Source organism: Falco peregrinus, chromosome 2, assembly GCF_023634155.1.
Source record: "Falco peregrinus isolate bFalPer1 chromosome 2, bFalPer1.pri, whole genome shotgun sequence".
In the NCBI taxonomy this organism is placed as follows: domain Eukaryota; kingdom Metazoa; phylum Chordata; class Aves; order Falconiformes; family Falconidae; genus Falco; species Falco peregrinus.
In genome coordinates, this window is record NC_073722.1 from 86,554,595 (window position 1) to 86,566,739 (window position 12,145).

Below are 12,145 nucleotides of genomic sequence, written 5' to 3' on the forward strand. Positions count from 1 at the left end.
AAATTAAGACCAGATTATATTGAATTTTCAGAATGGCATGGATGATTTAATCTCAAGTGGTTTGGTAGCTCAGGAAACCAAACCAAGCTAGGATGCATTTTCCACTAGTTATTTCAATCAAGGTAAAAGTCAAATTCTCAACTGTCCTAAATGTTAGTGTAGCCACAAACACAAGAAGTTATTTATTTATTTATTTATTTATTTAAATTTCTCCTTCCTCTGCAGCCTAAAATTTCCATGGACAGTTTTCATCACTGCATGAAGACAAACCTAAGACAGATAATGATTTGGGCTATGAGACTGCAATGCTCTGTGTTTTATGCTACTATTGTTAGCACTAACACTTGGCCAAAATCAATTTTAAAATGAAAAGCAGCTGAATCCAAGCAGGACAGAGAAAAGCATTTAAAGATCTACAGCTATGGTAAGTCTGCTTTGTTCAGAGGCCATGTTAGGCAACAATTCAGGATGATGTCAGATTCATTGCTTATGTAAACCTCCCACACTATTCTGGATAGAAGTTTTTATTGTCTCTTGTGGGATAGGGGACAATCTCTTCCCAGTTTATGAAGGCCTGGCCTCAGACAGTTGTCTTCAACTCTTACAGTCTGCACAGCAGCCATCCAAGCTACATAAGCATGAAGCCATCAGCCTGCAGGACAGCAAGAACACCATACTGCTCAGTATGAGCTAGAGAGTGCCCATAGATGCAAGAGCAGTAAAAATGCACTTGGGAAAAAAAAAAAAAAAAAAAAAGTGAAAAAGAAGTGTGATGTGGAAAAGAAAGCAAAAAAACCCCAAATATATGAGGGGTGCTTTTGAGCTGGAGCTGTGAAAGGGTAAAGCACTGGAATGCACACAATTAATTAGCAGTGGGAAGAAAGCTATGAGCAGCTGATGGGCACACTGCATGACCCAGTGTCAAGCTTTCTAACAGAGCTATGCCTTTTGAATGGCAGGGGCATGCTATCAATTTTGCCACTACATCTCTATCACCGGTATCATACTATTGATATGCACATGTATATAGGTCTGGATCACCCACATTGGGGTAACTGCAGGGGAACTAATGTTTTACAGGCTCCTTGGCACAAGATCTCATGATTACGCTTGGTTTGGAGAAGCAAAACAAATTAGGTCCAATAGCCTCTCTATGTGCATGTGCACATACGCATGAGAACAAAAGAGAGTCAAAAAGAGCAAGACAAAGAGCTAGCTCAGATCTTATTACGACGTGCACTGTGGGTTAGCTGGGGTAGTTCAAAATACCAGGAGACAGGGCAAAAGCATGATTTAATCTTTTCCTTTCTTTTTCTTCATTCAGGCTCATGGTTAGTTCAGTCTGACTCATAAAGTTTTAACTTTTGGGGGTGACAGTACTTACCACATAAAACCTATTTCAAAGCCAAGAGTAGATTTTAAATGGTAAATAAGCCTGGGATGATCCTTTGTGGTTAGAAAGGGGAAATCTTTGCTTGCAGTGCATTCAAGTAAAAAAATTGAATTAAAAACTAGGCAATCTTCATAGATCTTCACAAAAGCTTTAGTATGAGTGTTACTGCTAAGATCTGGACCATTTCTTGCTTTACTCAAGCTGACTTGCTGACTTTCCTTCCCAACTCAACATCACCAACACAGAGAAAGAATTGCTCCTTACCTGTTCATTTGTTGTGCGCCCTCGGGCCACTAGAACGATGTGGAAGCCAGTGAGACCAATAACTGGAATAAAGAATAACCCAGCCACACACATGACAGCCATTCTGTATCCAGGAGTTAAAGAAATGGGGATGAGTGAAGGGAAAAAGAGATTATGAAGGGGAGAGAGAGGAAAAGGAGAAAAAAAAAAAAGGCTTGGAAATAAGGAGGGTTCGCCTCATTTTTAATTACGTCTAACTAAATTCTATCTCAAAGCTAAGCCCATCTGCTCCTAACTAAGGCCATTATCCTTGAGATGGTTAAAAAACAATCTGAACTCATTGATTCTGGCTCTAACCATCTTGTAAAGACCATTCTGCACTCATCTATCAACAGGGGCAGCACCCCCCAGAGCTAGCAGTTTGTGTATTAGCATGCAGGGGAACCTGTTTCCAGGGCAAACTCTGCTTTACAATACAGTAACAAGTGTTTTAAATACAGTAAATAGTAATAAAACCCCACAGTTTATAGCCACCCCCAACTGGCAGCAAAATCCAGGGAGGCAGCATATCCTTCTGCTGGGTTGTCATGACAAAGACTGAGATAGACAAAAGGTCAGCTACAATTTTGTGGGTAATCGATGGTCACACAGGCAAAACGGGTACAGAGGAAAACCTGCACTAAGCATTTACAGAGGAAGAGCAATGGGGGATCAGGAGAGGAGTGTATCTCCACCATTTCCAGGAAGACAAATCTTCAGATTCATTCTTTCACATTTTCCTGAAGGACACCTTGAGTCTTGAAAGACCAAAAAAGAAGGATACGTAATGGTAGTATGAGCTGCTCCCAGCTTTTCCATATGGTTTAGCACAAAGATGAGCCCAAAGGTGAATACTCCAACCATGTGTGTACTTAAGGACAGCAAGAAGAGAAAAAAATAGCGGTAGTTCCTCCGTCCTATGCAATTGTTGACCCATGGGCAGTGATGGTCAAAATCCTTGGAAAGAAAGGGAGAAATAGGGAACAATATCGAAATGGTGAAAAGAAATATTTTGACTTAGAGACACGTCCAAACCATCACCATGTAAAACTACATCAGGATAGTTCTGCAGCTTTACAACATGCTAGACTCTCTTTATAAGGCTCTTAGGACCAAGTGGTTTCTGTATCTATGGGTGGAGAGGTACTTGAGTGTTTATAGGGTTTGAAGAGAGGATATTAAAAAAAATAAATGACAGTCTATTTATCTTAAAGCAGCAGAAACACTATTTTTAAATTATCTTTAGCTTGAGGGGACAATTACAATGAAGTTATAATAACCTGGAATGTTTTGAAGATTCAATACTGCTGCAGAATTATCTGCCCTACATTTCTGTATTTATAGGTAGCTGAATGAATCCACTTGAAACAATGAACATCACGAAAGATACTTTTTACCAAGCATGTCCCCAAAGAAAAGCAATAGCTGGGTAAGAAACAGGCAAAGTTGTGCACAAGTTCATTAATAGTTATGAACCCAAACCTAACTATTTGTCTTAGTCAAAAGTTCAAGGTCCCTTATAAAGTTGGATCCATTTTAACAGGAGATTTAATAATGAGGGCAAGCCACAGACACCTTTCAGGTGCCTTTACACAGTTTTATAGGCATGTAAATCCACTGTCTTCAATGGGATTATTCTTGATGTGAAGACAATATCTGGTGCACAAAATAAACCCTTCTTATTTCTGTGTTCTTCAGAACAGATATTACACATTCATTACATCATCAAACGAATTGTTTTTTCTTTGTTTTGTGGTAATGCTATTTTTAAACGTTCCTCAATGATGACAAAGGGGTTTTTGTATTTCTAAGTTTTGCACAATGTATTTACCAAAAATTTACAAAGTACAAGGAAATGGATTAGAGCTTTCCCAAAGCACATAAGAAAATGACAAGAGCAATTTAATAAAGATCATTTCAGGCTATATCTGAAATGCTGACATAGCGTATGTCTATTATGCGAATCTGGTAGCATGCAGCCCAAAATACCTATGGATTATGAAACTATTATAAAGTACTCACTGCAAAGGCTTCAGTAAAGAAAAAAAAATCTGACTACTTTTGTCACAGATTCATTTTTGGGTCCCTCTTGTCACAGCAGGCTTTAGGTTTTAACTGATTTTATTTCTGCAAGTGTTGTCTGCTTTGTTCTGTTTGTTTAGCTCAAACGTTTTATATTTGGGAAAATAATTTTTATTACACATTCTAGACTGAAAGTGAAAAGATGTGAATTACAACCCTGACTGGGTTCCACATGTAAAAGCCAGTAGAGTTGCTCCTATCACTATCTCCAAGCTCTTCTAGAATAGACAGGTGAGTGGGAAATAAGCATCACAAGAATCAATAAAGCATGCTGTTTAAGACCATGACTTATTGATTTATAAGTCATTAATGCTTTTTGCCTATATTGCTCCACAGCAGTCATATTTTAATTATATAAGCAGAGCTTGCCCACCAGAACAGTAAGGAACACTCAACTATCTGACCATCAATAAAACTTCCGGAGAGCTAGGCAGAGTCACCTTGTGTTCTCCTATTTTATTTAGGTTACTTTTGGATTCTCTCCTATTTCCATTTCTGCTGCAGAACTGACTCCCATGGAGCCCTTATGGCAGCATGAAATTGCAAGTGTTTATACCAGTGACTTTTGGGCAATCTTCTGAAAAAACTTTGTTTGTTGAAAATTAATTTTCATGTTGGGCCACTGGGGAGAGTGGAAGATAGAAATTCTGTGGGACAACTGAGAATTTACCATCATCTAAACAATCCCTAGGATCTAGAATTAGTGAAAACATTTATGTTTTAAAACTAAGAATATACAACTGAGGTTTTCTACGAAAAATCCAGCTCTATTCAATAATTCACAGCAGTTTAAGAAATTTAGTGAGACAACTTATGAATAGCTGTAGCTATTCCCCTCTGCCCAGGGACCTTGGCAGCTCCTTACTCTCTGTCTTCTCAAATCCTGCATCCTTGTAAGGCCTTCCACAACAGGACAACCTTGTCCTATTTATCAATGTTACTAGACACAGCACTGCTTCCAGATAATTACAAGTTAGATCTATATTGCCCTGAAGGAGAAAATGACTGATACAAGATAAACCCAGGCAGCCTTTCCCTCACATGCAACTGTGCTGCTTTCTTTGGGACTATTCCCTTGCTTGTGGCAAAGAGGATTAGGACAAAGATGGTGTATACAGCATTCCAGCTGACTCTGGTATTTTTTCCCTTTCCGATTAGTAATTCCTTTCATTTTAATGGCACAGCTGAATATATTTTAGACATATTAAAGATTTCATCTTTCTATTGGAAAAAATAGACCTTGCAGCAGAAACAATCCTTAAGAAGTAGAATTTTTAGTTCAGCAATAAAAAATCCCCCCTGGCAATACACCACTGTGGATACAGCACTCCTACTTGCTTACAGTCTGGGGGATGTGTATAGCCCAAAAGCATAACTTACTGTATTATGGGGGTTGTTTTTGAAAAATCCCATGTGCCTCATTGAGACTCTATGGCTATCAAGAAACATGAACGTTCTATAATTCAGAGCGACCAACATTAGAAACATGAATGTGTTCATGCTCTGAGCTGGGGTGTTGAAACAAACATGAAGTTGTTCCATTGGCTGGAGGACCACTCTGACTTTTGTGTTTGGTTTTCCTAAAGCTCACACACCATTGTAGCTTCTCTGCTTGCCCACTGAAGTAGGCACCAGTTTGTTCCAAACTAAACAATGAGCCCTAAACTCACAGATGACAAGCTACAAGGGTTCACCCCAAATTTCCTGCTCTCCTGAACTCTGCCCCTTTATCAACTCTTCCATTCACTCCTTTTTTACACTCATGATCCCTTAGCTACTTTAAGGAAGACATAGCCAGCATTATAAATTTTTATTCTCATTATCACTGGCAACAAAGCTGACATCAAACATTATTGCATGTGTAACAACCATGATAACTGAGGGCTGTGTTTCAAATGGTACTAATTAGTAGGAGTTCGTCAACAAGACTACAGCTGGGAACTTCCAAGAACTGAAATACTGGAGGAGGCACCCAAATGCATGTTTTCAGTAGTATGTGCAATGTCATCACTAAGGCAAAGCCAACAGGTCGTGTAATCAACAAAAATGTTACCTCAACACAGTTGTCACAGACGCTGCAGTGAGAGCAGCGTGGAGGACGGTAGAAGTGGCAGGTGGCACACCATTTCATCCGTACTTGGATTCCTTTAATCTCCACATTCTTGTAGAGTGGAGCTCGGAAGTCATCATCTTTATCTTCATCTTCATCTGCTGCTCAATGCAAAACTAAAAGTTAGTGGAAATAACAAAGGTTAAAGATAAAAGAGCTAATCCAGTCGATGCCTTGGATACAGGGCCACTGCATGTCCTCTTGGGCTTGTCAGGGAAATAAGAGTGGTGGAAGTGATGGACTGTCAGAACAGGTTGTCAGGGCTGCAGAACACTTCGGTGATCAGGGCTCATAGGAGGGCTGTGCAACCTTACTCACCAGCCCCTGGACAAAGAGAGGTGTTTGAGTCTTATCTTAGCCATCACATACAACCCGCATGAACAAGATGAGCTGCAGACTACATGTAGTCAAAGAGGAGATGGAGATCACCCAAGCCCTTGTTGTGAGAAGTTCTGCTGAACAAATTTGGGATTAATTCAATGCTAGCCTACCAGCACATAAAGTGAAAGAAATTACTTTGATAAATATTAGAAGAAGGTTATGCTAGCTCAAACCCCCAAAATCAACCCAGATGACCTAAGCAATAATTTGTTCAACACTCTAGTGTCATCCCACAATCATCCCAAAGACCAGGGAGCGTGATGCCACAGTGAGATATGCCATTCTGAAGCAATTTTTGTGCCCATGAAAAGTCCTTGCATCAGTTCTTACTTCTTTATAGCACACTCCGTGCTCACCTCTTCATAGCATACCAAGAACTTGCTTTAGTAACAATACATAACTGGGAAGATCTCCCCTCTCTCAAAGGCAGCATGGTCTACTGATCCAAGCACAGGAATGGGAGTCAAGAAGTCCTGGATTCTAATTGTCTCACTCTGTGGCCTTGAGCTAGCCATTTAGCCTCTCTTTGCCATTAGTAAGATGAGGATGACAATATCGGTCATTTTATTAGGGACAACATGGAGGGCAGATGATTTATCATCTCAGCTAAGCACTGCCCTGTTAAGAAAAGAAGCCATTTAAAAATAAATGCACAAAATAAAACCCAGTCTATAATAGACAAATATATATTTAGAAGAAAAGGAAAAAAATGAGAATAATGTTCATGAAAGTTCATCCTTTATTCTAGATTCCTGTGATCTATATTAGTTTCCTTTTTACAGAGAAAATCTAAGAAGTTCACATCTATTTGACACCTGGTTAAACATTACAGTGCTGCTGGTGTTGGTTGACTGGCTCCAAATTTGGTGGAATTTGATAATGTTGTCCCAGTGGGGCATCAATCACTGTAATTTATTTCTATGTTAAATCTTCTCTAGATGTGTTATCATGATCTAATTTCCACTGACTTCAGAGGGAGTTTCTTCTTTCACTTATATGAGCTTGGAATCTGGCTCAGCTACAGTATTTACCTTGCAAGAGTATTCTCTGGATTAATGTTTGTGCATGGAAGCAGAGTGCTGTACTGGCACCATTCTCTATAATTTTCCTTCATTACTAGTCAGTGGGACCCAGCTAGACTCTAAATCCCATAGGCACTTCTATAAATACAATCTGTTGGTTCTTCAATAATATTATAAACTAGCCCATGTTGTATAATACATGTGGGCATGTGAAAACAAGACACTAGAACAGTCAAACCATTTAAGGTCTTGTAAAAAAACCTGACTATGCAGATGAAAAGTCTGTACCTTGTATATACCTACATGCATATAACACATCAATCTTGCAGAACTGACAGACGCTTGAGGAGTTTGTATAAAATAGATTCACATCAGAAATACTGGAAGCCAGTTTGTAGTTGGTATCTATAATTAGACAGCAATGAACGTTGCCAATCTCAACCCAGACTGTAAATCAGATTTGTCAGGGTAGCCCCAGTTTCAGTAACCTAATACTTCCTTTCCTCTCATTTTGGTGTATAACTGGCAACTCACCCGCACAGAGCCAATCCCAGTTCATACCAGAAACATTCAGAGAGCCAACAAATTAAAAAATTATTCAAACATGAGTAATGGATCTGGGAACTTGATTCAGGCCCTCTTCAACAATACAAGAGTGTGCTGGGTTTACTTACTCCCATAGCCCAAGTCCTATTTGCCAGAGAACCTGTAAGCTGATATAATATAGCTAGAAATGTGTTTTATTTCCAGCTTTCAGTGATCTGAGCAGAAGAATACATTGGCAGAGGAATCTATCTTACGGCACAGATTCTCATACTGACACAGGGCAGCCAAGCCTCAGGTTTTTATAACATATCTTACCATTTTTGGTGGCTTCCTTAAAGGAATCATGCAATTTCATTAGAATCTTAGCTTTTGTGTTGCTGATTTGTTCTTTTGGTTTTGAAGTTAATTTGTAACTATCAGAAATGTGCTAAGAAGCTTGAAAACAAGAAGACTAAACCTAATTTCAACATCAGAAAGCAAACAGATCTACTGTATATTCATTTTAAATCACTCCTACAATTTTTTAACTCCTTGCGCTGGCAGCTCTGCAGGTGGCGTGGGGTGGTGATAGCTTTTTTCACATGCACGCTTGTATCTGAAATAACATCTGCTCCTCTTTCCTCCCAGCACTGGTATTTATAGTGTTTTCCATCTTTCTTTTTCCTTATCAGTTTGATTCCTTCACAGAGAATCATAAAACAGTTTGGGTTGGAAAGAACCTTAAAGATCACCCAGTCCCACCCCCCTGCCCTGTTCAGGGACACCTTCCACTAGCCCAGGCTGCTCAAAGCACCATCCAGCCTGGCCTTGAGCACTGCCAGGGATGGGGCACCCAGAGGTGCTCTGGGCAGCCTGTGCCAGTGCCTCGCCACCCTCAGAATAAAGAATTTCTTCCTAATATCTAATCTAAACCTACCCTTTTTCAGTTCAAAGCCATTACCCTTTGTCCTGTCACTACATGCCCTCTCCAGCTTTCTTGTAGGCCCCTTTACATACTGGAAGATGCTACGAGGTCTCCCCAGAGCTTTCTCTTCTCCAGGTTGAACAACCCCAGTACTCTCAACCAGTCTCCATAGGAGAGGTGCTCCAGCTCTCTGATTATCTTTGTGGCCCTCCTGTGGACTCACTCCAACAGGTCCATGTCCTTCTTACGCTGGGGGCCCCACAGCTGAACACAGTACTCCAGGTGGGGTCTCCTGAGAGTGGAGTAAAGGGGGAGAATCACCTCCCTCAACCTGCTGCTCATGCTTATTTTGATGCAGCCAAGGACACAGTCGGCTTTCTGGGCTGCAACCACACATTGCTGGGTCATGTTGAGCTTCTCATCCACCAACACCCCAAGTCCTTCTCCACAGGGCTGCCCTCTATTCTCCACCCAGCCAGTGTCTGTGCTTGGGATTGCCCTGACCCACATGCAGGACCTTACACTTGGCCTTGTTGAACTTCATGAGGTCTGCACAGGCCCACCTCTCAAGCCTGTCAAGGTCCCTGTGGATGACATCCCTTCCTCCCAGCATGTTGACCACACCACACAGCTTGGTATCATTGGGAAACTTGCTGAGGGTGAACTCAATCCCACTGCCCATATTGCCAACAGGGAGATGGGAAGGGAGGGAAGGTGATGAGAATGTCCCAAAGTTTCTATTTGATCTCTTGGTGTGTTTCTCTTTTAAATGCAAAGTCCAAAATAAAGAATCTGTTTGCAAAAAAGAAGTTAGAGAAGTGCAAAGGAAAGTATGAATTCACAACACACTCAGTACCAACCACTCACAGGGCATAATGAACTTTATTCCAGCTCTCCTCCTACCAAAGGCAAAGACCATGGATGCTTTCGATAATCTCACATCTCAAGCATGTTTAATCGCTGCTATCTCTGCTGAGATGAAGGAACTAAAAAGTCCAGGAAACTTGTTTTAACAAGCTCTAAGTGTTTAAACTCTTTTGAAAGTCTCCCTAGCACCTATTTGTACCTTTAAGCACCTAACTCTGCATCACTTAATCTTGCACAAATGACTGAATCTTGTCTGTGCCTTATTTTGCCTTTACACACAATTATTTCCTTAAGTGGAGTGCTGCAACACTTAATCAGGGGTTCGAAGGCTGCAGCAGAAAGGAAAGGCAGGCAAATGCTCATCATCAGACCCTGCTATCTGGAGAAACATGGCACTTACCATTCAGGGAAGCCAGCAGGACAGGTACCTTGTTCTTGTCAGACAGCAATTCAAAATAGATATTGAACTCAGTGAATAGAGGTGAGAAAGCACAGCTTGCAGAAAGCACAGATCCATTGGTTTAGCAAGACTGCCTAGAGCAGTCTCTGCTCCAAACTGCATGTGAATAATTATTGGAAGACGGATAAAATGAGGTGATAATTCTCTCATTAGGATATGTTAAAAGAGATAGCTGCACTGTGGTTCCCATTACAAAAGCTGAGCGATCTTTATCCTATTTCATCAGCTGTGAATCAGTACTAATTTAAGCAGGCATATCTTTCTAAATGTAGACATTTTTAGATACTCTAAGGCAAGCCTTAATCATTATCTTTTTTAGTGTTCAGTGCTTCTGCATTTGTTTTAAGGCCTTTGGAAGGTCTGCTTTGATGAAGCTGTTTCAGAAAGTTAGCCTCTCCCCTCCACCATGCTCTGCTACCTATTGTGAAGACAGTGACTTAAATCCAATTTGCCAGCATGACACAGGGGATGGAAATCACAATCACATCAGTCAGGAGAGCTACTCAAGGAGAACCATTCTATGCAACCCTGTGCCCTCAGCTGCCAGTCTGAGCAAGTGAAAGGACAACTGCCACCTCCTAGCTCAGAAGAGAGATGGAAAGTACCCAGCATTTACTACCATCCCCACCTCTGCTGCCAGATGAGTGTAATTAATAAAGTCTACAAGAACAATACCAGAAAAAAAGGGATTAGTCAGTGAACAGTGTATTTGGCTACTTGACATCTCCTTTAGCTTGGATTTTCAAATCCCCCCCCCCAACAGCCCCATTTTCTGTTACCTCGTGGGAAAACTCCAGGGTCCATGAAAGTTGCCATGCTGAAGTTTGCCAGTACAAACAAGAACACGAGCCCATTGTACACTGGGATGGCTGGGGAGATGGCTTTTGTCAACCAGGGGCACCTGTGAAGAAGAAAAGTTATAGATAAGGGCTCTTTTGGCTGTAACATAGTTTCTTCTCATTCACCATCATCACACAGAGAAGTGGTCTCATCACCTCCCCACCAGCCACGCAGCAAGGCTGAATTCGCAATTTAACAACAGAAATTTCCATAAAGCCAGTTTCAGTGATCTAAAATACACTGCAGACACGCTTTGTAAAGCTGCTTTGTTACATAGTACAGAAAGCACCAATTGTTCACATGGCTCATAAGGCTTTGCAACCCTATTGCCTTATTTGCAACCTGGCATTTTGCTTCTTTGTGTAAAAGCCTCATCCCATTGTTGCATTTCTGTTTACCTTCTACATAGCCTCGTTGCAGCTGGTGTTATTTTCACTTTTCACTGGTGTAAAGCAGAATAGGATTCTTAAACCACTGATCTCTACAGCAGGTACAAAGAGAAGCACACTCACTTCTCACTACACTTCCCCGGGTGGTTTTCAAGTCCAAATAACACTCAGAAGCAACACTACAAAAACCTCTCCTTAAGGAAAGTTTAGATAGATCAAGCATGGGCTCTGCAGGTGTCAGCAGAATGTAAGAATGCAATATTGAAAAGAAAGTAGCTGGCATCTGCTATGAGAACACTTCAGGAACATTGGAAAGGCTTGCTGCCCACTTGGCAAATGTAACTGAGAGGAAGTGAAGATAAAGGAGAAAAAGTAGAGACTTTGGAAAAAGGATGGAGAAATGCCTGTTAGTTATAGGAAAATTGTTTTAGCTGCGAAGAAGAACACTTCCACCAGCAGAGGAGGGCAGGACCAAGCAGAAAACAGCCTGTCTCACAGGCAACTTCACCCAGAAAAGAGCAGTGTTTATTCACTTAGCCATTTACAGCCTCTCTAAAGCTTATCTCTAAACACTACACCAAATCTACTTGTCTGTTCTGCATAAAGAGATTTGGTGTTATAGGGCTGCTGAGGGGGAAAATCTGATCAATCTCATTAATGTGGAAAACATAAATAAGGAAAAAAGCAAGACAAATAATCTCTTTGAAAAAAGTAAGACCCCTGACTGACTGGGTCCTTAGATTTCCATCTGCCTTGGCAGCCAGGGACTCCTCCAAAGTTGCTAAGCAGACAGCCATTCAGCTGCAATGCCTTGCCACCATTAGCATAAATCATACATCGGACCACATACTGTGGATTGTATTTTGCCT

General features: G+C 40.9%; 1 protein-coding gene across 4 annotated transcripts in view; it reads right to left on the bottom strand.

The window, feature by feature from the left end:
- Window positions 1-12,145, bottom strand: part of ZDHHC8 (zinc finger DHHC-type palmitoyltransferase 8) — a 125,584-nt gene that overhangs the window by 24,151 nt on the left and 89,288 nt on the right. For all 4 annotated transcript variants that reach the window (XR_003552731.2, XM_027780791.2, XM_027780792.2 and 1 more), the window contains 4 exons: window positions 10,827-10,948; window positions 5,811-5,968; window positions 2,460-2,632; window positions 1,658-1,760 (listed from right to left, as the gene is read on the bottom strand). Coding sequence is in view for 3 of the 4 variants with exons in the window: in XM_027780791.2 (XP_027636592.1) it covers window positions 1,658-1,760; window positions 2,460-2,632; window positions 5,811-5,968; window positions 10,827-10,948 (556 nt within the window). In the remaining variant the exon portion in view is untranslated. The remainder of the gene's footprint in view (window positions 1-1,657; window positions 1,761-2,459; window positions 2,633-5,810; window positions 5,969-10,826; window positions 10,949-12,145) is intronic.